The sequence below is a fragment of the Sceloporus occidentalis genome, unplaced genomic scaffold, assembly GCF_023333645.1.
Source record: "Sceloporus occidentalis isolate IW3139 unplaced genomic scaffold, rSceOcc1.0.p SCAF_5, whole genome shotgun sequence".
NCBI classification, from domain to species: domain Eukaryota; kingdom Metazoa; phylum Chordata; class Lepidosauria; order Squamata; family Phrynosomatidae; genus Sceloporus; species Sceloporus occidentalis.
The window spans coordinates 2,769,616-2,794,670 of NW_028316985.1; the positions used below are offsets into that span (position 1 = coordinate 2,769,616).

At 42.5% G+C, this 25,055-nt stretch overlaps 1 protein-coding gene across 3 annotated transcripts in view; it reads left to right on the forward strand.

Moving 5' to 3' along the window:
- The window catches only part of IRF5 (interferon regulatory factor 5), a 60,552-nt gene that overhangs the window by 28,010 nt on the left and 7,487 nt on the right, over positions 1–25,055 (forward strand). For 2 of the 3 annotated variants that reach the window (XM_089527384.1, XM_089527383.1), the window contains exons 2-6: positions 9,034–9,238; positions 12,711–12,900; positions 17,562–17,608; positions 19,378–19,411; positions 23,053–23,388. In XM_089527384.1, the coding sequence (XP_089383510.1) occupies positions 9,065–9,238; positions 12,711–12,900; positions 17,562–17,608; positions 19,378–19,411; positions 23,053–23,388 (781 nt within the window). In that variant the 5' untranslated portion in view covers positions 9,034–9,064. Of the gene's footprint in view, positions 1–4,544; positions 4,615–9,033; positions 9,239–12,710; positions 12,901–17,561; positions 17,609–19,377; positions 19,412–23,052; positions 23,389–25,055 lie in introns of those variants that run through there. The other variant, XM_089527382.1, reaches the window with a different exon arrangement.

Consider the following 25,055-nt stretch of genomic DNA (forward strand, 5'->3'; position numbering starts at 1 on the left):
ACTAACATCTTATTTATATTTTTCCCTTCTGTATGGTTTGGAACACCTTTCCCTCATGAAGAAGCCAATGGAGCTTTGCAAGCTTGCAGCATGTATTTTTGTGCATTTTTGATGGCCCAAGAAAGGTATCACTGTTTTGTGAAGTTATTGCACAGTCTCAACCTGAAATTCATTTGTTTTGTATATTTATACTTTATTCAAATGGTCCAAGGGTGATTTAATTCACGGTATTCTTCATACTTTCGTGCATGAAACAAAGTTTGTGTACTTTGAACTGTCAGAAAGTAAAGATGTCACTATCTCAGCCTCCCATGTGGACAATTTTGGATTTTGGAGCACTTTGGATTTTGGAATTCCAGATAAAGGAGATTAAACCTGTATGTAGTGCACTAAGAAGCCATTGCCTGCTAATGGACCCTTTGTAGCCTTCCTTCTTAATTTCCTTGCTGAAGGACTGCCGCCTGGGGTTGCAGTGGACAGTTTAAGGAACTTTTATGCAATGCATTTTCAATATCACTTTATTTGCTTAATTGCATGTGATAATCATTCGTTCAATTACTCACCATTTCGCTTTATTTGCAGAATGCTTTAAATGTGCTTTAACCTCTCTTTAATGCCGAAATTAGCCCCAGTGTGAAACACTCCTCAGTAACTGTTCCAAGGTATAGGAACAGGGAAATCTGGCTGGCAGCTTCTCACCCCAAAACCCCACATTTGCAGCAAGTGTGTCTCTGTGTGTAATACAGGCGATGGATGCCAGGGACGTTCCCGTTGTGTGTTCCGTCATGCGTTCACACCTGTGGAACCAGAATTGGGAGCCCTTGAGTCATCCAGGGAGATTAGAGTAATCTCGAGGTTTTAGGTGTTAAAAAAAATATGTGTGGGATGCATGGCTGGCAATGTCATGCGCAGCGAGAAGAGGAACTGTGTAGAGTTAGACGAAGTGCAGCTTCAGGAAGGAACAGAACTGCTGTCGCTGACCACGGTAAGGTTTTATCTTCTAGAACCAATGCTTTTTCCAGAAAGGGTGCAGGGATAGTACGCAGGTTGCATAGTGGAGATCAGCCCAGCAGTGTTTTCATCTTGAGAGCCATGCTTAGGAGAGAAGGTTTATATCTGCAGAATACAGAGTTTTGGAAAGTTCTCTGTCCTGGACTGCAGTGCCCATAATCCACCCTGGTCAGCATGAGATGCAATTAGGCTTTGCTAGTTTAAACCATGTTCGTTTAAACCAGTGGTTCCCAAACTTTGGTCCTCCAGATGTTTTGGACTTGGGGTCCCAGGATTCGTGACGGCTGGCCAAGATGGCCGGGGCTACTGGGAGCTGAAGTCTAAAACACCTGGAGGACCAAAGTTTGGGAATCACTGGTTTAAACTGTGGTTTAAGGCAAAGGCAAACCCCTCTGAATAAATTTTGGACTGCTAACTAGACAAGTAGTTTCAGTACTGGACTATGACTCTGGAGACCAGGTTCAGTTCCCGGCTCAGCCATGAAAGCCACTGGGAGACCTTGGGCAAGGCACACTCTCTCAGCCTCAGAGGAAGGCAATGGCAAACCCCCTCTGAACAAATCTTGCCAAGAAAACCCCGTGATAGGGTTGCCATAAGTCAGAAACAATTGGATGGCACAGAACAACAACAACAACAACAACAATGCTACTTTTGTATTTTTTAACATAATTTTTATTATTATATGTAGAGAGGAGACCTTGTCGCACCTTTGAGACTAAATGAAATAAAGAAGGTGGCAGCATGAGCTTTCCTAGACTTCAGTCTACTTCTTCAGATGCATATCAGATGCATATCATATCGTCATCATCATATTTATTTGCATCCCGCTTCTCCAAAAAGATTGAAGCAGATAACAACAAAACTTCCTTAAAATACAATAAGCATACAATAAATGTCTCATTCTCCATTATGCATCTGAGGAAGTAGACTTGAGTCTACAAAAGCTCATACTCCCAATTTATTTATTTCGGTCTCAAAGGTGCTACAAGATCTCTCTACGTACTGATTCTCCGGACTAATACAGCTATATCTTTGAATTGTTTTATTATTATAATTCATTAAAATAACAACATTTTAAAAAACTCTAAATATGGTTAATCTTTTTGCACTTTAAAATAAATTTTCTGCGATGGAAGAAACAAAGGGGGAAAGTGGGAGGAAAAGAGAGAAACCGTGCCATTTTAAAAGCAGCTGGAAAAGTGGGATGAGAACGGATTGATGGAGGCTTTCCCTGGCAAATTGGGACAGTCGCTAGGTATGAAATCTGGGAGTGAGATTTTGGGGTGACTTTGGGAAAACAAGATGGCAAAGAAAGAAGTCTCCACTGGCCGAAAAAACTGTGCCTAGGAGTTGGCAGCAGGGCATTTTTAAAGGAATTGGTTCTTGGTGTCCGCTTTCCCATTCAAAAGGTTCATGAGTACAACTTCCTTCACTGCGTACAATACTAAAATGAATTCAGACTGTGTTTTTTGTTTTGCTTTGTTGGAGGAAGTCAGTCCAAAGCTGCAAAAACATTTGCACACATCAAGACGCCAGCAATTTTTATTACCAGTTGAGCCCCAAATCCAAAAATGGGAAATACTCCAAAAGGGTCCACATGGGCGACTGAGATAATGCCACCGTTGCTTTCTGGTGATTTAGTCTACACAAACCTTGTTTCGTGCACAAATGTATTTGTTTATTTTACAAGCTATCTTTATTTATTTTCTTATTACCATTAGTAAAAACATAACACAAAATCATATGCAAACCTACACACAAATATACTTACATACACATCTAAACCCACACAGTGTGACATATTCTGACAAATAATGCCACATCACATCACAACAAAAACAAATGACTTCCTTTCCAGCAGGCTTTGCTATTATTATCTGCTTATGTGACTTATCTTAATATTTCATTTGTACATCCTATTTCAAATATACATTTTGCCTACACATATTTCAAATATAAACATTGTAAATTCAGATGTAGATTTTTTAAATGTCTTTCCATTTGCCTGAATATATATTCCATCTATACCAATACAAATATATTTCCTTTCTTCTTTAAATCTTCTTTAATTTTCCTCTTATTTTTTACGATCCATTACACTTTATTCTCCCCGCTTCTCTCCTAAATATTTTATCGTTATCTTCCATTCCTTTACGAATATTTCCTTGGATTTATCTTTTCAGTCTAGATGTCAGTTTATCTAACTCCGTTATTTCATATACTCTTGTTAAGCAATCTTCGCAAGGTTAAAACATAATCTATTTATACTTTTTAATGCTTTTGTATTATTTTTAAATTGTACTGTTTTAAACATGCTGTTAGATGCCTTGAGTTCCCTATATTGGGAGAAAGGTGGGAAATAATAATAATAATAATAATAATAATAATAATAATAGCCTGTTTCTCCCCATGGAACAAGGCAGCGAACAACATCAAATCAACAATGGAAAAACATCAGTTAAACACACATTAATTAAAACATGCAGCAGTTTAAAAGGACAAATAAGACATACATGTTGGTCACCCTGAGCCTTCAGCACCTAGGATTCATTGCTGTTCTCCCATCCAGGCACTAACCAGGGCTGCGCCTGCTTAGCTTCCAAGATCAGACAGGATCTGGTGCCTTCAGGATGTATGTTTGTTTATGTTTATGTGTGTGCCTACAAGCTGCCTGTTGACTTAGGGCAAGCCCATGAATTTCATAGGGTTTTCTTTGGCAAGGAATCCCCAGATGGGGTTTTGCCAGTCCCTTCCTCTGAAATAGAGCCTATAGAACCTTATATTCATTGGTGGTCTCCCATTCAAATACTAACCAGGTCTCACCCTGCTTAGCTCCCATGATCAGATGGGATCTGGTGCCTTGTAAATTCCCTGTAGACTTATGGCAACCCCATGAATATTGTAGGGTCTTCTTAGGTAAGAAAAACTCAGGTGATGTTGCTTCTGGCACCTGGTATTCATTGGCAGGCTCCCATCCAAGCATCAACCAGTGCTGAGACTGCTTAGCTTCCAAGATCAGACAGGATCCGGTGCCTTTGGGATGTTTAAGCCATACATTTGTATATGTGTGCCTTCAAGTCACCTGTAGACTTATGGCAACCCCATGAATATTGTAGGGTTTTCTTAGGTAAGGAAAACTCAGGTGGTGTTGCCTCAGGCATCGGGTAATTGTTGGTGGTCTCCCATCCAAGCACTAACCAGGGATGAGCCTGCTTAGCTTCCAAGATCAGACAGGATCTGGTGCCTTCAGGGTATTTAGGCTGTAGATTTGTATATGTCTGTGCATGTGTCTTCAAGTTGCCTGTTGACTTACAGCAACCCCACAAATTTCATAGGGTTTTCTTAGACAAGGAATCCCCAGACGGGGTTTTGCAAGTTTCTTCCTCTGAAACAGAGCTATGAAAATAAACTGGGCAAATATGTTTTCAGGATGCATTCCAGATTCAAGGTGCCACTGCCAAAAGTGCCCTTCCTCTTAATGGCAGGGCCACTGGAGCAGGGTATCAGAGAGCCATCGGGATCCCTGGCCAGGTTCCTAGGGAAGGAGAAGCAGGAACCCCTTTATTGCCCAGAGGAGATCTGGATCGGTCAGAGGCAGCTCAGGTGGGATTTCAAGGAGATTTGGGGCTTTTGTTTGAGCAACGGGGCGGGAAGGAGCTTTCCCCAAAGTTCCCAAACCAGCTTGCCATGTATTCACCTGGCTTTTACGGCTTAACTTTCAGCGCACTTAACTTTGGGGTATTTTTCCTTTTGACTTTTAACTCAACAGCGGTGACAACATGAATTCAAAGGCTTTCATGGCCGGCATCCATAGTTTTTTATGGGTTTTTTGGGCTGTGTGGCTGTGTTCTGAATGTATGTAAATCACTTCCAAGGGTCACATTGTGTGTGTGTGTGTGTGTGTGTGTATACACCTCCACACCACCATTCTCTGAAGATGCCAGCCACAGATGCAGGCGAAACATCAGGAATACTTCCAAAACACAGCGACAGAGTCCAGAACCCCCCCCCCCAAAACTATAGTGGTGATGACCGTCATGCTTATAGCACCGTTGAGCATGAGGTTAGACCAAGGTGGCCAGACACACCTCTTTTCCAGGACAGGTCTTACATTTCAACCTTCTCTCCAGGAGGGCAGCACAGTCCCACCAGTGGCTATTGGTGAGAGTGGGTTCTTCCTGCTGCCCCAAAGGCTTTTCTGGTCCAGTGAAACTGCTGGCCAGAAAGTAGAGACACCCTCTTTATCGCCTGGCCAGCAGGGCTGCCAGACCTGGAAATCAGTCCCTTCCCACCAATCCATCGGGTGACACCCCACTGGAGTTGTCACCTGGTGTGGTTTGCACCCCCAGCTTCCTCTTAGCAGTGCCTCTTTCCTAGATCCATGTTTGGTTCTGAAATTTTGCACTGTGCAAAGCACTATGAAATGGATGCCCAGGAAAATCTTCCATGCTGCATCAGTTCTAAAAGAAAGGAAGTAGCCAACTTTTTTTAACAGAGCCAGAAGTCTGCAGGGTGCTTGGCTGCATCCGTTGTTGTTGTTGTTGTTGTTGTTGTTGTTGTTGTTAACCGCTCTCAAGTTGATCTTCTTGACTCATGGTGAGACATCTCCAGGGCTTCCTGGCCTCTTCTGCTCTGCTTAGTTCTTGTAAATTCTGTAAATTCATACCTGTGATCTCCTTAATAGAGTCCATCCATCTTGCCTGCAACCTTACTTCTATTTCCCTCCACCTTTCCTAGAAGTATTGTTTTTTCCAGTCAGTAGTGCCTTCTTGGTAGCCTGAGCTTTTCTAGATTTAAGTCTATTTCCTCAGATGAATCTGATCTTCAGGTCTTCTTTGTATGATTCTTTTCTACACTTGTCCCTCCATTTTGGTGGGATTAGGGGCACAGGACCCCCGCGAATGTGGAAAAACTCCAAATAACAAAAACATTATGTCTTCCTCTCTAGGAATCTCTAGGTCCTCCAGTGCAACTCTGTGGGCAACATCTGCCAGACATTGACCATAGAATTGTGCTGGAAGAGCTACAAATGTCCAGTGGAGTGTTCTCCCTAGGATTCTCAAGTTCCTTCAGTGCGACCTTTGGTTAAAGTTGAGCACAGTTGCATTAGAGGACCTAGATATTCCTAAAGAGAACATATTAATAAAATCCGTGAATAATCAAATCTGCAAAAGTCAAAGCACAAATGTGGAGGGACGAGTGTAGTTGGCTTACACGGTTTTATTATTCCAGTGGATGTCTAAATGACTCGTGGTGATCCTGTGGCTGAGACTCCCTTTCCTCCAGTCCAAGGCTTCTTATCTTCCACTGGACCTGTAACTTCATATCTGTGGTCTCCTTAATAAAGTTCACCTTTTTAGTATGCAGCCTTCCTCTCTTTCTACGTCTCTCTACCTTTCCCAGCATTATTATTTTTTCCAGTGGCCCTGCCTGCCTTCTCATGATGTGCCCAAAGTACAGCAGCCTCAGGGAGAGTTCTGACTTGCTCTGTTCATCAACCTGTTTGTTTGCCTTTTTTGGCTGTACCCTTAGCACTCTTCTCCAGCACCACACTCCTAATGAATTGATTTCCTTCCTATCTGCTTTCTTCACTGTCCAGCTCTCACATCCATACATTGTGATGGGGAATACAATGGCTTGTATAATTCTAACTTTTGTGCTGAGTTGTATATCTGCACTCTTTAGGATCTTGTCTACTTCCTTCATGGCTGCCCTTCCCATTCCTAATCTTCTTCTTCTTGCTTGAACTGCAGTCACCATTCCTATTAATGTTGCATCCAAGCTATGGGAAGTCTTTAGCTATTTAGCCTCATTATCTAGGCTGAATTTGGGTAGATTCTCCATGCTGCATCCTACTGTTTAGCAAACACAACCAAATGGTGAGGAATGCTGATGGGAACCTGGGAAGCAGGGCCTTCTTGGTGGCTGCTCTGAGACTTTTGCATTCCCTCCCAGGGAGGTTGATCTGGCACCCTCCTTGTTCTCCTTCTGTAGACCGTTCTGTTTTGAGAACTGATGAATCACGGCAGCAGGACCTTGGATAACATACTGTATTGTCTAAAGTGGTTGGTTGTGGGTTTTTTTCATGCTGGCCTTTAATTGCAGTGATCATTTAATTACATGTAGAGAGATCTTGTAGCACCTTTGAGACTAACTGGAAGAAAGAAAATGGCAGCATGAGCTTTCCTAGATTTCAGCCTACTTCCTCAGATGCATTTAATTACATGTTCACTTTTCTATAATGTGTACTTTTAGCTGCCTTTGTTTTACTTTCCCCAATCTGCCTTGAGTCCTAGGGCTGAGGAAAAGGCACGATATACACAAATATTGAGATGATGATGAGAGTTGTTGCAGTTCCACAATGTCTGGGTGCAGTGTCAAAATGGTAGATTTTGGAGTACAGGTCCTCAACAGTGTGCATAAGAGGTATCCCCAAGATGGGATAAAAATGCAAGTGGCTGTAGTAAAATACACTTTAAAAAAACAAACATTTCTGATAGTCTTTAGCTCCACCTGGAACAGGACTTTTGTAAATCTAATGCATCTTCCATCCCTTCCAACTCTCCCAGTTTGTCAGGGACTGTTCTGATTAATCTTCTGTCATCCTACATTTTTCAGCTACTTTAAAAACATTCCAGTTTTTCTCATCTCACTTTCCTCCTTTGTCCTGAGCTTATTTCAGTTGCTGTAAACCAAGTTCAGAGTGCAAAAGGAGTTTGTACTCAGTTAACACAGCCAAGGGGAGAAGAGAAACAAAGGTAGTTCTTGCTCTTCCCAGGAGGCTCAGGAAAAAGCAAACTGCTGCACCATCTCCAGCCTTATGGCTTCTTCTTCACTGAGAACTACTGTTGGTATCTTGACCATCTTTGACATTGCTTGGTTACACATGTCCCAATTTTCGTCTCTGCAATGCTGGTGGGCATGGTCTCCCCAACTCAAGCCCAATATCCTGGATTACAATGAATCTCTTTTACAAAATTATATTGTGGTTGGGAAAATCCGTTTTCTCCTCCAGGGACTGTAAGGAAATCGCAGCTGAAACCCACTGAATAATGTTGACTTTGATGTTGTTGTGTGCCTTGAAGTCGTTTCTGACATATGATAACCCTAAGAGAGACCTATCATGGGGTTTCCTTCGCAGGATTTGTTCAGAGGAGGTTTGCTGTTGCCTTGAGGCTGAGAGTGTGTGACTTGCTCACACTCACCCAGTGGGTTTCCATGGCCAAGCAGGGATTTGAACCCTTGCCTCCAGAGTTGTAATCTAACACTCAGACCACTACGCCATGCTATGGTGAATCCTATCGTGAGGTTCTCTTGGCAAGATTTTTTCAGAGCAGGTTTGCCATTGCCTTCTTCTGAGGTTGAGAGAGTGTGACTTGGCCAAGGTCACCCAGTGGGGTTCACAGCCGAGATGGGAATCAAACCGTGGTCTCCAGAGTTTGGATGGGTCTACTCTAGCAGGGACTAGCAATTTGAATTATGGGAAGAAACGTCAAAATAAAAATGTATTTCAAGGAGTTCCTTTGTTTGGACTACATGAATTCCTGAAATCTATGTTATCCGGCAAAATGAATTTTTTGGCTGAGATGCCTTTCCTTTGTTAGACCCAAATCTTGGGCAAGTTTCTTCTGTTCGGACTATATGTCCCCGAATCCTCTTCCCAGCTCTTCTCCCAAGCTCTGGTCCCTTGATCATCTAATGAGCATCTTGCTAGTTTGCTGTTGTTGTTGTTGTTGTGTGCTGATTCTAAAGCAAACCCATCTTGGGGTTTTCTTGGCAAGTTTCTTCAGAGGGGGTTTTCCATTGCCATCCTCTGAGGCTGAGAGTATGACTTGCCCAAGTGGCCAAGTGGGTTTCCATGGCCGAGCTGGGATTTGAACCCTGGACATAGTCCAGCACTCAAACCACTATGCCATGCTGGATATCCAATATCTGGTTCCATTCATCCCCCAATTGGTGCTCGCCTGACCCTGGGGCTCATGTTGTGCTTTCTGACTGATCCCCCTCCTTATTTTCTTTCAGGTCAGGGGTCTCTTCCATCACTGGCGGCACAATGAGCTCTCATCCCCGCCGGATCCGCTTGAAGCCCTGGCTGGTGGCCCAAGTGAACAGCGGGCAGTACCCAGGCCTCCGCTGGGTGGAACCCGAACGGAAACGCTTCTGCATCCCATGGCGCCATGCCACCCGGCACATCCCCAGCCAAGACGACGAGAACACCATTTTCAAGGTGCTGAGAGTGGTGTGGATTTGTGGCTTGGGTTGAACGTGTCTTTCCCGTGGCTCTTAATGCTAGGGATACAGGGGTCCCTCCACATTTGCTGAAGTTAGTGGTGAGGAACCACAGCAAATGTGGAAAAACGGAAATGAAAAACCCTATTCTTTTTACCTGGGAGAACACCTCTCTAGGGCTCTCCAGGTCTTCCAGTGCAACTCTGTGCTCAACATCTGCCAGAAGATGATCATAGAATAATATTGGAGGACCTACAAATGCCTAGAGAAGTGTTCTGTCTAGGAATATCTTGGTCCTTCATTGTGACTCTATGGTCAGCTTCTGGCAGAGTTGCACTGGAGGACCTAGAGATTCCTAGAGAGAACAAATTAATCAAAATTGCAAATAATGAAATCCGCAAAAGTCAAAGCTGCAAATGTGGAAGGCCAAATGTAATTTATTATATTTATATATATTATCTCTCTCTCTCTCTCTCTCTCTCTCTCTCTCTCTCTCTCTCTGTGTGTGTGTGTGTGTGTGTGTGTGTTTTGGCAACAAGAGAACTAGATCTGTTAATTTGTTTGAGGAGCACCAGAGTGGGATATTATTAATAGTATGTATAGTTCATAGATTCTTAATCCACTGCTTCAAGCATCCGTGACTTGAACACATTCAAAATACTGTAAGTATAAATTCCAAAAAGCAAACCTTGATTTTGCCATTTTATGTAAGGGATGCCCTTTTATCACACCATTGTATTTAATGGGACTTGAGCATTCACGGCAGATCCTGGAACCAGACCCCAGCAGATAACAAGGGCCCACTGTAACAATTATGCTATATTTATAATTATATTGCAATTATATTGTTGGAATCCTGTTCAGTAGCTACAGTGGTCCCTCCACATTCGCTGGGGTTAGAGGTGAAGGACCCCAGTGAATATGGAAAAAACGTAAATTAAAAAACCCACTATTTTTACCTGAGAGGACACCTCTCTAGGAATCTCCAGGTCCTCCAGTCCAACTCTATGGTCAACATCTCTCAGAAGTTGATCATAGAATCACACTGGCGGACCTACAAATGCCTAGAGAAGTGTTTTCTCTAGGGACTTCCAGGTTCTCCAGCACAACTCTATGATCTACATCTGGTAGAGTCACGCCAGAGGACTTAGAGATTCTATACTAGAGATTGTATTTAATGGGACTTGAGCATCCCTACACACACACACACATATATATACTTACAGTCTTGTAAAGACTGGAATTCATGTTTATATTAGGTCTTTAGTAATTAAGAAAAGAGAGTAGGAAACTCCTAAAACTGGCCAGAGTATCTAATCTGTTTTCATTGAGTGTGTCAATTTTATTATGTTTATGGGCTGTAAAACTCTATCCTGTCTGATATTTTACAATTTTTATTTGTTGTTTGTTTGTATTTATGAGTTATACTAATCAATACTGTACTGTTTATGTTAGTTAACAACCAAAAGTGACTTCAAAAACCTACCATGTCAACCTGGCAGCATCTCAAATGAAGGATTTCCAAGGCACTTCAGATTCAGGCCCTGGGCAGTGATGTCCGCAGCACTCTTTTGGTTGCAAACACATTGAAATAAGCACATTGAAATGAGAGGGGATCATTCCAGCATCCTGTTCTCCATGTACTACATGCCCAGGAGAATGCTGCAGATATCATTTCCCAGCATCCTGATCTGCCTCACCTCAGAAGGCCTTTGGTTGGGGCACTGCCAGGCTGGCTAGGTAGGTTTTGGGGGGCTGTCATCATCAGACATATAGCTATGACAATGGAGCTATGTCATCATAGTTACGTCTGACAATGTAGGATCGTGGCCAGTAATGGTACAGGTTGAGACCCCCTAAAATACCACAAAATTCAAAATTATCCACATGGGTGGCTGAGATTGTGACGGCTTTTTTTTCTGATGCTTCAATGTACACAAACTTTCTTTCATGCACAAAATTAATAAAAAAATATTATGTATAAAATGACCCTCAGGCTATGTGTGCAAGGTGTATATGAAACAAATGAATTTCATGTTTAGACTTGGATCCCATCTCCAAGGTATCTCATGATGTATATGCAAGATATCTCATTATGTATGATATTATGTGAGATATCTCATTATGTATATGAACCAGTGTGGATAGTAGTCTGAGTGTAGAGTGACTATGACTCTGGAGACCAAGGTTTGAATCCCTGTTTGGCCATGGAAACCCACTGGGTGACCTTTGGCAGATCGCACCCTCTCAGCCCCCAAAAAACCTTTTGAAAGGGTTGATATGTGTTGAAAATGACTTGGAGGCACATGACGGCATATGCAAATATTCCAAAATCCAAAAAATAAAATATATGTTTTTTCAACTTTTGTTTTTAAATTGTAAACATTTCTGATCCCAAGCCCTTTGGATTAGGGAGACTCAGTCTGTATTGATCATAAGTAGCAATGAAGGGCGGGGAGGGGAGATTTGTGAAGTTTTTTGGGAGGGGGAGGACAAATCCTTCCTTTTGCACTATAACTCTCAGAATCCACTAGCCTACATGTCCACTGCAGTAGTCATATATTGCCCATCTTGGTTGGGGTTTCTGGAAATTGCAGCACCCCCCCCCCCCAAAAAAAAAAAAAAAACCTCTGGGACAAATCTATTTTTGAACTACCTTGGGAGCCCTAACAGTTTAAAAGGGCTGTGTAAATATAAATGTTTAAAATAGACAGTAATCCTGCCAAGAAGGGTTGGGCAACTCTGTTAGATCTGGAGAGGTCTTTCTATCCACAACCTTTTGGAGTGCAGTCCTAAAACTACACCCCTCCCCCCCAAAAAAGTGCTAAAACAGGTGGAAATCCTCTTCCTTGTTTTGCAAAGACTGGTTTCTTTTAATGTTATGTCTCGCCAACCTATTTAAAAGCAAGCCACTGTGCCACCTGTTCCTCCCACCATCACCACCACAATTTTGGTCAGAAAACAGGTGATTTGGGGAGTCTGGCACAAGAATTGTTTCTGCATAATATAGATACCCACTGTTGGAGTTACGCTGTGCAAGCACTGTGCAGTCACTACGCTGAACATCCCCGTAGTGCAGTATATGGGAAACAGTGAATACACATGGCTGCCACCTCCTTGCACAGTTTGCAATGCACAGAAGCAATGTGAAATGTATACCAACACACTTTTTAGATGCATTATTGCCCATTTGGAACTTTTTCACACGTGGAACTCTGGTCTCACCACCACCATCTGGATATATCTGTTCCATACTGTCCAAAAAAGTCAACCAGCATGCATAATGCAACTTACACCTGTATATGTCACCAATGGGATGCTGGCCTGGATGGGTCAACGGCCACAAAAGAACCTTTGAGGACCACATATAGCCGTGGAGATGCACCTGACCCATTTGCAGGTTTTAAACAGCAGCCCATGCATACGTACATATGAGCACATGCAAGTCATGCCGTCTTTTGTGTTTGCAGGCCTGGGCCAAAGAGACAGGCAAGTACAATGAGGGCGTGGATGAGCCAGATCCTGCCAAGTGGAAAGCCAACCTACGCTGTGCCCTGAACAAGAGCCGTGAGTTCAGCCTGATCTACGACGGGACCAAGGACACCCCCATGCAGCCCTACAAGATCTACGAGGTTTGCGATGTGCCGCAGCCCAACGGAGGTACCACCTGGTCTGTGCAGTCATATGCCAACTTTGTCTGGTGCTCCCTTAAGGGCAGCTTGTCTCAGCTTTTCTCCAATAGGGGATGCAAAAATAATATGCAAAGCCAACAGGCTGTTTTCCAGCTTAAAGCAGACCAGGGTCTGGCAAGGGTGGACTATCAATGGTGCAGTTGGAACCAATGCTCTCCAAGCCTCACAGTCTCTGAGAGCCCAATGCTGCTGGTCTCACCACCACAAGAGGCTATTTTGTGTTAGTGTCATAGAATCACAGTTGGAAAGTACAATTGGCCCTCCAGATTTGCCGATTTGAAGTTTGCGGATTTGATTGTTCACGTCTTTGATTAATATCTTCTCACTAGGCATCTTTCGGTCTTTCACCACAACTCTGGTCAACATCTGTCAGAGGTTGTGCTGGAGGACTCAGCGATTCCTAGAGGGAACACTTCTGTAGGCATTTGTACATCCTCCATCACAATTCTATGGTCAGTTTCTGGTAAATGTTGACAGTAGCATTGTACTGGAGGAGCTAGCGATTCCTAGACAGGCGTTCTCTTGGGTAAAATAAATTGTGATTGTTTGTTTGTGGTTTTTCCACTTTTTCAGTGGTCCTGCACCCCTACCCCCAGTGAATATGGAGGGCCCACTGTACTCCCAAAGGCGATCTAGTCCAGCCCTCACCATTGTCTTTAATGGGACTTGAGAATCCATGGATTTTGTTATCTATGGAGGATCCTGGAACCAAACCCCAGCAGAAACAAGGACCCACTGTACTCCTGAGAGATGGCTGTCTAACCTTGATTTGAAAACCTCCAAAGATGGAGAATCCACCACTTTTCATGGCGGTCTTTTCCACTACTGCAAAGCTCTTACCATTATGTAGTTCTTCCTAAGGTTAACGTGAAATCTCTTTCTTTCATTCCATTTTCTGCACGACATCCCTTCAAATATTTAAACAAAGCTATTGCACTGTCTTTGTCTCCTCTCCTCTAGGCTAAACATATCCAGGTCCCTAAGTCCCTCCTCATAAGGCTTGGTTTCTAGACCTTTGACCATCTAGGTTGCAATCATCTGCAACCAGGTTGTCAATATCCTTTTTAAATGTGCATCAGAAGAAGTAGACCAAATGTACAAAAGTTTATGCTACAACTTCTTTTGCACAGTTAGGTCTCAAAGGTGCTGCAAGATCCTTTTGCGTAATGATGTATCTAGACTAGAGTCAATTGTGGCACCCAGACACTGAACATGTTTTAAATATCATATGCCCCTTTCCAAGTAAAATTAGAGGAAGTGGTTTGCTTGGGAAATGGGCCACAACAAATATGAATGGTTCCAGCATGTATGTTCGTCTTGCTCTGTCTTCCCTTTTCCGCATAACCAAGAACACTTGTGTGCCTCATGACTCACACAACACAAGTCACACTTTGAGGCACCCATCCTTATAGGGATACAGAGCTTTACCATGCTCTTTGAGAAACAGTTAGGGGAGCTGGGGATGTTTAGCCTGGAGAAGAGAAGGTCAAGAGGTGATCTGATAGCCCTGTTTAAATATTTGAAGGGATGTCATATTGAGGAGGGAGCAAGCTTGTTTTCTGCTGCTCCAGAGAATAGGACCCGGAACAATGGATACAAGCTCCAGGGGAAGAGATTCCACCTCAACATTAGGAAGAACGTCCTGACATTAAGAGCTGTTTGACCATGGAAGATGGCTGCCTTGGAGAGTGGTGGAGTCTCTCCTTTTTTGGAGATTTTTAAACAGAGAATGGATGGCTATCTGTTGGGGTGCTTTGATCCTATGTTCATTCATGGCAGAATGGGGTTTGACTGGATGGCCCTTGGGGACATTTCTGACTCCATGGAATTTATCACACCGGGGCTAATTTTGGCATTAAAGAGGGATTAAAGGGCATTTAAAACATTCTGAAAATAAAGCAAAAATGGTGAGTAATTGTGCAATGATTATCACACACAATTGCACAAATAAAGTGATATCAGAAATGCATTGTCGCTGAAATCCCAAAAATAAAAAGATGCGCATCAATGCTTCTTTATGACCACTTTAATGGTGGCTTTCGTGTGACATCGTGTGAAATCATTTTGCGTAATTACTCAGTTTTTCTGGGATATTCACGGGTTAAACTCCCGATCTTCTTCATGCAATAAACTCCTATGATTCTGTGATTCAGCATGACCAAGCCTCCAAATGGGTTGGAGGCCATGCTGGCTGCGGATTCTGGAAGTTGCAATGCAACCCACCTCGAAGATGTCCATTTAGGGATGGCTGTCCTAAGCCATTCTGCTCCCAGAGATTGGACTCTTTGTTTTTGGATTCTGCTTTTGTGGAGTTTCCTTCTTTTGAGATTTTTAGGCGGAGGCTGGATGGCCATCGGTCACAGGGAGCACTTTAACACTGTCTTCTTGCATGGCAGAATGTGGTTGAACTCGATGGCCCTTTGGGGTTTCTTCCAAATCTATGATTCTACCAAAATACTCAGCTCTCTGACCTGTCCCGCCATTTTATTGTGCTGCAATCTGGAACTGAGACTGCTCTAACTGGGTTTGTTTCCATATGATGTACACAAGATAATCAAAATGATGAAAGTGTGGATCATTTTATTGTGGCACAAAAGCTGAGTCTGTAAGAAGAAACTGGCCCTTGTCTCAGTGACATGAAGGGAGGATGGTGAAGTGACTCTCACAACACTTTAAATGCTGTATTACAGGATTCTGGGGTACATCTTGTGATTTGGGTAGAGTCCATTTGCTGTGGCCTCAAAAATGCCTTGAGTTGGGCCTTCCCCTTGGGGAAAAGTTACTCCTCTCTTTACCATCTTCCAAAAAGATATATGAAAAAGCATATTAATTATGTAAGGAATGCATTTTTGAGTTCTCCAGAAGTGTTAGGCTGCTGTCACACTGGAGAATAAAAGCAGTTTGACACCACTTTAACTGTTATAGCTCCATGCGATAGGAATGCTGGAATTTGTAGTTTCTTATGGCAGAGAAGGCTAACTCACAAAACTACAAACTCCAGAATTCTGTAGCATTTAGGAAAGATTACTAAACGTGACCTGAAACTAAAAACAGTTGGAGAAGACTTTCATCCATTGTGGAAAAAAATACAAAGAGATTCTTGGCACATCATAAAGAGATGGTACCTTGGTACCTTCTCCCCCAGGTCTCTCTTTATGCTGTGCCAGGAATCTCTTTGTATTTAGCATTGAACTTAGCTGAAAAGTCACATCCTTTTTCTGAATGCTTTCAGAATTGCCACTCAGATGTCTACCATTTTGTTTAAGTGTATTATATTGAAATAATATTCATCATTTAAAAAAAAGTACTTTATATATTATTTTTCTGCTCTGTAATACCATACAACATATAGGATAAATCCTTACTAAATATTAGCATTATTACACCACATACGTTTCAACCCCTTTCTTCCTTCCCTCCTCTTCCTACACATTATAGGTACGGGATATTAAGTACTTGGTTAGCCAAGTAATTTAGTATCCAGTACCTATAATAAGAAATATTTTATTAACAATTCCCCCTAACTTCATTGTACCCCTTTTCAGCTTTGACTTTCATGATCCAAGGACCCCACTTGTCTCACCAGATCATTTCCTTTTCTCTCCCTTAAATCATCAAATAAGAGAAATTCTGCAATATAATGCGACCAAATTTATTTATTTATGTAGGTATTTATATCCCGCCCTTCAGCCCTAAAGGCTCTCAGAGCGGCTTACAATTATTATTTTTAATTGGACGGTTCCCTGCCCTCAGGCTTACAATCTAAAAGACACGACACAAAAGGAGAAGGGAATGGTGGAGGGAAAGGGGATGAGGTCCAGTGGTTCTTCTCTCCCTCTGAGGCCTGGACCAAGGCAGATGGATTGGAGGGAGGGCTCTTCCTTCTTCCAGGCTGGCCCTGATAGAGCTGGACCTGCCTGGTGAACTCCTTCCTCTCAGGCCGGTGGATGGCAGTTGTGGAGGGCTCCAACACTGTTTTTTCCATCCTAATGTTATTACAACGCGTGCTGCTCTTATTACATAATTTTCTCTTATTAAATCCCATTTTTTAAAATTCAAAGTTAGACAATTCTATTTTAATATGCATCATTTAATGCATTCAAATAATAGCCTAAATCCTATTTTTAGCCCCAATTAGAGTAGATTTACCTACTGTATGTGTTTGACTCACCATTCAGCAGTAGATTTAAGGGCTCTACTCTAATTGGGCAAACCGTTAGGATTCCGGGAAACATTTACAATTTATTATTAACATTTCCTGTAACTTCATGTGTTTGTCGAGGGGTTTTGTGTTGTTATTAACTGCCATCAAGTTGACTTGGCTTTATGGCAACCACATTAATAGAAACCTCCAAGTCAAAAGTTTCTTCAGGTCTTGCAAACTCAGGGTAGCCTTTATGGCCTCCTTGATGGGGTTTATCCATCTTATCCTACATCCTTCTACCTTCCCAAGCATTATTGTCTTTTGTAGAGAGCCATGTCTTCTCCTGATGGACAATTCCTTGCAATATCAAACTTGCTGTCAAAGGTTTTGTCAATTGAGGTATGCCTATGTATATGTTTGCGTGTGTGCTGTTGTTCTTGTTGTTGTTTTTAACATCTATTTATTTGTCTACCTTTACTTTCCAGAGTCCTTTGCTGGAGATGAGCAAGCTGGCTGTGAAGATGAGGAAGAGGTGAGAAAATAGCCCCATGTATTTATTCCCAGAGAGAAGTCATGGCAGTTGACATGAGCCAGCAAGTGCCTTGCTCTCTGAACATCCTGGGACGCTGGTGTTTTAAAAAGAGTGGTGTCCTCTTTGCTTAACTAATACGTTTTTACATTTTGTAAATCAATAGACTTCTCTCCTCCAATTTGCAAGCATTTCTGTAGGGTAGGGAGGACATGAAATGGGCTCCAGATGTTGTCATTTTTGAATGCCTATTATCGCTCTCTATTGGTGCTCCTGGATGCTGGATCCACCAGATACTGGAATTTAATATCCCCAAAGCATTTCATTCATGCATTCCTATCTAAATCACCCAGTAGCTGTGGAGACCCTCTGACCTGATTGTTTTTCTCTAGGAGGGCTTGGAAAAGTTACTATTTTGGACTACAACTCCTGGAACTCTCTACCCAGCATGGCCAGTGGTTTTGAGAGTTGTAGTCCAGAAACGTAATTTTGCCAACATCCAAAATACAGATTGAGTCTCCGTTATCTGAAATGCTTGGGATCAGAAGTGTTCTGGATTTCAGATTTATTTACTTGTTTATTTGGATTTTGGAATATTTGCATCTACATCTAGTGGGCCTTTAGTATCTGCTGGGTTTTGGTTCCAGGACCCCCCATGGATATAAAAATCCATGGATGCTCAAGTCCCATTATATACAATGATTGTGGTGGTGGTGGTTGCTGTTGCTATTATTATTATAGTGGGTCTTTGGTATCCACTGAGGTTTGGTTCCAGGACCCCCGTGGATACCAAAATCAGTGGATGCTCAACTCCCATTTTATGTAATGGGTGGTTGTCATCATCAACATCATCATCATCATCATCACAGTGGGACCTTGGTATCCGCTGGGCTTTGATTCCAGAATCTCCTGTGGATATTCAAGTCCCACTAAATACAATCACATAGAAAAATGGTGTCCCTTATATAAGATGGCAAAATCAAGGCTTGCTTTTTGGCATCTATATATTTTCTCAATATTTGCAAGCCATGGATGTTTGAATCCGTGGATGAAGAATCTGTGGATATGGAGAGCTGACTTTAATAAGATATCTTGGAGATGGGACCCAAGTCTAAACATGAAATTCATTTGTTTCCTATACACCAGATATACATAGCCTGAAGGTGATTTTGTACATAATATTTTAAAATAATTTTGTGCATGAAACAAAGTTTATATACACTGAACCGTCAGAAAGGACAGGTGTCACTATCTCAGCCACCCAAGTGGACTTTTTGGATTTTGGAGTATTTTGGATTGTGGAACTGCAGATGAGGCATTCTCAGTCTTTAACATCCAGCTGGTGCCACTAAGACGTCTGCACAACCAGGGCATTAAAATGAGCTTTCTGCAGTTTCAGAGATATACTGCCTTTACACAAAGAAGCTCCGTTCTTTGGTTAGCAGCTCTTGAGTGTATGAAGCTTGCTTTATATACCAAGTCAAAAAGTGGTTCTCTTTTGCTCAGAACTGACTGTCCAGGGACGTAGCCAAAGGGGGGGGGGGTTCTTGGGGTCCAGACCCCCCTTCCATTAGAAAAATGAATGGTGTGTGCTGCTGCGCCACCGCACTCAAGCCCCATTGTAATGGTGGCACTTAGTCTGGACCCCCCCCCCCCCCTTCCTAAAATCCTAGCTACGTCCCTGGACTGTCCAAACCAGCGATGGCTCTCTTGTGTCTCCAGTGGAAGGCATTCTGTTTCTGCCTTGCTAACACCAATTTCTTGATTTGCAGCTGCAGAAGATGATGCCAACGCTGAGGATTGCAGGTGCGTTTTGGGATGGCCAGAGAAGTGGGGGAACAAAGGGAAAGAACTTGTCACTCTTGTTGTTGTTGTGTGTCATCAAATCATTTCCGACTTGTGGCGACCCTAAGGCCTATCATGGGGTTTTCTTGGCATGTTTCTTTCAGCCATAGCCATCCTCTGAGGCTGAAAGAGTGTGACTTGCACCAGGTGCCCAGTGGGTTTACATAGCCAAGCCAGGATTCGAACTCTGCTCCCTCAGGGTCATAGTCCAATGCTGAAACCACAGTGCCACCTTGGCTCTCTACTTGTGATCTATTTGCTCTTATATATTCCAATTGGTCCTTGTCTTGTAACGTTCCTTAGGCATATCCCCAGATCCTGGGACTGGACAGGGGAGACCTTATGGGAGACTCTTACCTCTTCCTCAGAAGAGGTGGAGGAACTAAGTGGAAATAAAGCAATTTCATTAGGTGGAGAAAATGGCTTCAGTAGGAATAATAATGCAATTGCCATGCTGACTGCAAGATTTTGAGAGCTATCCTCCAAAAGAGGAACTTTTGCTGAGCTCTAGCCATTGCACAGAGTTACTTATTTGGGTCACGACTCTCAGACTCCCCCAATCAGTATGTTCTTAAATGTTGATTTATGGTGACCCCATGAAAGAAAGACCTCCAAGTCACTTCATTCTCAAATGCTCTGCTCAGCTCTTGCAAAGTCGGCTTCCTCGAGTTGAGTCCATCCCTCTGCAATTCCGTCTTTCTCTTTTCCTAATGCTTTACCAAGCATTATTGCCTTTTCTGAGTCATATCTCAGTATAGTCAGTTTGGCCTGAAGGGCAAGTTTGGGCTTGATTTGCTCTAAGACGGACTCATTTGTCTTTCTAGCATCCACGGTATCCACAGAACTCTTCTTCAACGCCACATTTCAGATCAGTTGCCATCTCTCCAAATGCGTCCATCTATATAAATGAGTCATAAACTATAAATTGCTAATTCTTTGCTACTTAGAAAGATCTTAAAGGTAAAGGTAAAAGTAAAGGTAGTTCCTTGACATGAATATCTAGTTGTAATCGACTGTAGGGACCTTACTCCAGGCATAAGACCATATCAGGGATGCTGGGAGTTGTAGTCTGAAAAAAATAAGTCACAGGCAAAAAGCATCACATTTTAAATTTTAAATTGGCACTTTAGGGTTGCTATAAGTTACAAATGACTTGAAGGCACACAACAATAACAACAATGACAACATTAGGAGGAACTTCCTGACAGTAAGGGCTGTTCGACAGTGGAATGCACTTCCTCGGAAGGTGATAGAGTCTCCTTCCTTGGAGGTCTTTAAACAGAGGCTGGATGGCCATCTGTCAGGGATGCTTTGATTTGGATTTCCTGCATGGCAGAACGGGGTTGGACTGGATGGCCCTTGCGGTCTCTTCCAACTCTATGATTCTATGATTCTATGAACATCCAATCTCTGAGGGCTCTTGTATCTCCCCCCCACCCAATTTTGAGGACTTTTCCGTACCCCTCTTGTCCTTTATTTTTTTAATGTATTTATATGCAATAGATAAGTCAAGTTCTCAGTGTTTGGTGATGGTCTATAGAATGACATGAACCCTCCCAAAAAACAGCCTTTGCATATGGGTTCGGAGGTCACACTTGACCAATGTTGGGTCTCTGTCATCACACAACAATACCACAAATGATTTCTGTAGCATACAGCATACAGACTGAATATTTGAGCTTATATTTGTCAAAAGAGCGGATCGCTGGTTGAAAAAAATGGGTTTTGGTAATAATATAATAGCGTTGAAAGAGTGGGTTGTCAGAAAGTTGGGGGGCTCCTGCAGGATTTTGGATTTCTATCTATTTCTTTGGATTTTTGAATATCTGTATTGGCATATAGCTACATAACCATGCCACTTAATGTGGGGTGACCCACTACTTCCCAAACACCTGCCTTTAGGCAGAAATAGCCTGTATCCCTTTAAAACACTGAAGAGATGGTGTGTGGGGCTCAGTGCCGAGAGAAAGGAGTGACCCCAGGTTTCTAAAAAAGATCAAATTTTAATTTTCTAATTTAATTTAAAACAAAATAAAACCCTGGGGCCTCTGCTTTTTCCTGCCACTGAGCCTCGCCCCACTCCCCCATCTCTCCAGTGTTTATCCTTTTAAAATTTTCGTTAAAAGCATTGTATTTTAGCCAATGTTCACTTCAACCACATGAAACTGAGTCCATGGAAATACCTTTAGGCTGTGAACGTGATATTCTAACTTAAAGGCCTAATTTTAATTTTGGTAGTTCTTTGTGCCACAACTCTTGCTATGACCGTCAGTGATATATAGGAATTAGGATGTATTTATTTATTTAGGCATTTATATCCTGCCTTTCAGCCCTAATGGCTCTCAGGGCGGCTTACAATAATATTTTTAATCAGACATTTCCCTGCCTTCAGGCTTACAATCTAAAAGACACGACACAAAAGGAGAAGGGAATGGTGGAGGGAAAGGGGATGAGGTCCAGTGGTTCTTCTCTCCCTCTGAGGCCTGGACCAAGGCAGATGGATTGGAGGGAGGGCTCTTCCTTCTTCCAGGCTAGTCCTGATGGAACTGGACCTGCCTGGTGAACTCCCTCTCAGGCCGGCAGATGGCAGTTATGGAGGGCGGAGGTAACATTAGTCCAAAAAAAACCCATGACTAAGGACTTGGTCTGTTACAGCGTGGGAGGATGGTCAGTTGAGTGACCGCACGAGGTGATGCCAACCCCAGTAATGCCACTGGACATTGGGTCGTCTTGCCCAAAACTCAGCCAAATTTTATTTATTTATTTATTTATTTATTGTTTCATTTTTATGCTGCCTTTCTCCCAGGAAGGGACTCAAGGTGGCTCACAAGATAAATAATTTTTTACAGTAATTTAAAAATAACAATTAAAATCATCTAGTTAAACCAATGTAAAGTTAACATAAGAACGTACAGAATTTAAAACAGAACACGCACCCCTATATAAGCTTCCCTGTCATGAATTTTTAAAAAGCTTGCCTGAATAAAAATATAATGTTGGTAGTTGTTTGTGCCGCAGCTCTTGCCATGACTGTCAGTGATATACAGGAGTTAGGGTTTTTGCTTGCCGACAAAAGGCAAGGAGGGAAGGGCGCTCCAAAAGATCTGAGCAACCGCCAAGCAAGTCTGTGATGGTGCTGGGATCGAGAGAAACACATAATATACACACACTCATGAAGATCTTAGGGCTCTAGCAGGTTTGTATGGGAGGTCCAGTTTCTCAAATAGCCTGGACCTAAGCCATGTAGGGCTTTATAGGTCCTGACCACCAAAACCCAACCGCAAGTCCAATTGTCAGTAGCAATGCCGCTTGGCACCTGTACGGAAAGGACTACCATCGTTGGTTGCTGTTCACACCTGCTTTGCCTGCCTCTTTTCTTTTAGGATCCCTGGTTAAATGCCAGTATTGCAGCCACTCACTCACAAACCACAAGGTTGTGAGTTCAGTACCAGCCAGGGGATCTGGGTCGATTCAGCCTGGCATCTTTTCGTAGGTCACTAAAATGAGTACCCAGCTTATTGGGGGCAATTAGCTTACAGTTGTAAACCGCTTAAAGACTGCTTAGTGTGGTATATAAATAAAGCTGCTATTTTCTTTTACAGATCCGACTCACAGCGTGGAACCTCTCCCGCCGTACCCATGGCTGAAGCAAGAGGCCATCTACCCCAGCGCTTGTGGCAATGGATCCTTCCCCCACTTGGCGCACCCCGAGGTCCCGGTGGTACCCCCTGTGCCTCCTTCCATTGGCCCTTTTGCCATCGGCGGGGAGCCCAACGTGTCGAACTTTGTGGAACCAACCAGCCAGATGCCAATGCCGTCCCTTGTATCTGGAGCCATGGCTGGCGGTGGGCCAGGAGAGCTGGAGCCGATGCCCCAAGTGGGATTGCCCGTGGAGCACATCATCCCAAACTTACTGATCAGCCCACACATGCTGCCCTGTAAGGATTCATGCCATGATTGTATATCCCCTTTTCTCCCTTGCTTGCACATACAGATTGGGTTCAGGTAATGAGGGAACTAGGGCTGTATCTGCACAGCAGAATTAATGCCATTTGACATTGCTTTCACCGTCCTGGCTCCATCCTGTGGAATATTGGGATTTGTAGTTTGCTGTGGCACCAGCGCTCTCTGACACTGAAGGCTAAATACCTTGCAAAACCGCAAATCCTAGAATTTTATAGTGTTGAGCCATGGCAGTTAAAGCGCTTTGAAACTGCATTGTTTCTGCAGTGTAGATGCACCCTAAAAGAGTGAAAGGTTTATTTTGGCAACTGGGATGGGTCTTTGGTTTGGGGTTGGAAATGAATTCCCACCCGCTCCATGTACTCCTTCACGGCACCCTTACTATACAGTTTATAATAATCCTCCCTTATTATGCGCTTGATAATAACCATAATAATAATCTTCCCTTATTATGCAGCTTGGCTCACTTGCACTGAGTCAGGCGAAGGCAGAGGGCAGGCTATGGGTCCCTGACTCTTTTTCTGAAGGCTGCCCCCAAGCATTAAAAAAAAAGTTTTTTTAAAATATGCCACTGAAAATGTTCAACAAAATAGCAGCAAAGAGCCAAATGCACAAATGGAGAGATTAATTCTATAGTCAGTTGCAAAGCACAGCTGAATAAGGGCTCCTCCAGATGGGATAAACAGCTCAGAAAGCTGCATTATTTGTTCCTGTAAATTATCAGGTTTTTCTTATATATCTGAATCAAGTTTGTGTTGCCCTGGACTGTTTTCTGCCAATACCACCACCAGCAACAACAACAACAACAAACAACAACATAATGATAATGATGATGATGATGATTCAAAGTTAGTCTGAGGAAGTAGACTGAAGTCTACGAAAGCTCATGCTGCCAACTTCTTTCTTTCTTTTAGTCTCAAAGGTGCAACAAGATCTCTCTACATTAATAATAATAATAATAATAATAATAATAACAACAATAATAAAACTTATTTATACCCCACCTCTCAAATGAGATCAAGGTGACAATAATAATAATAAGTTTTGTTGTTGTTGTTTCTACTTACCTGCCTCTCCCTATGGATCTTGGTGGGGAACAACAACGATTCCACAATAAACAACATCAGTTAAAATACAGTAATGAAAACACGCAATGTTTTAAAAGAACGAATAAGACATACACACGTTTGAAAACAATCCACATTTAAAATTCGTCATCTAAATTCACAATTTAAAAATGGTCAGGATAAGGCTGCCAGAAGAGATTTGTCTTCTATGCTGCTTTAGATTTGGAATGCTGTTTTAAAACAATACTGATTTAAATTGGTCTTCAATGCTGTTTTAATATTGGAAAGCATATTCAGCTCTATTCCAGAAGGTCATTCCAGTCTAGGGCAATGTTTTATTTGCACCATCAAGTGGGTTTCTTGAGTTAATTTCTTGCTTTAAGAAACACAGTCTTCTTTTTAATCCCAAGACAGAAAAGAATAATATGTTCCCTTCTTCTTGTTTTCTAATTTTTTCCTTTTGGTTTAGGTTTAGTGGTTTAGCGCATTAGTGAAATAGGTTGAGTCTCCTTATCTGAGACGTGTGAGACCAGAAGTGTTTTGGATTTTGGATTATTTTGGATTTTGGAAATACC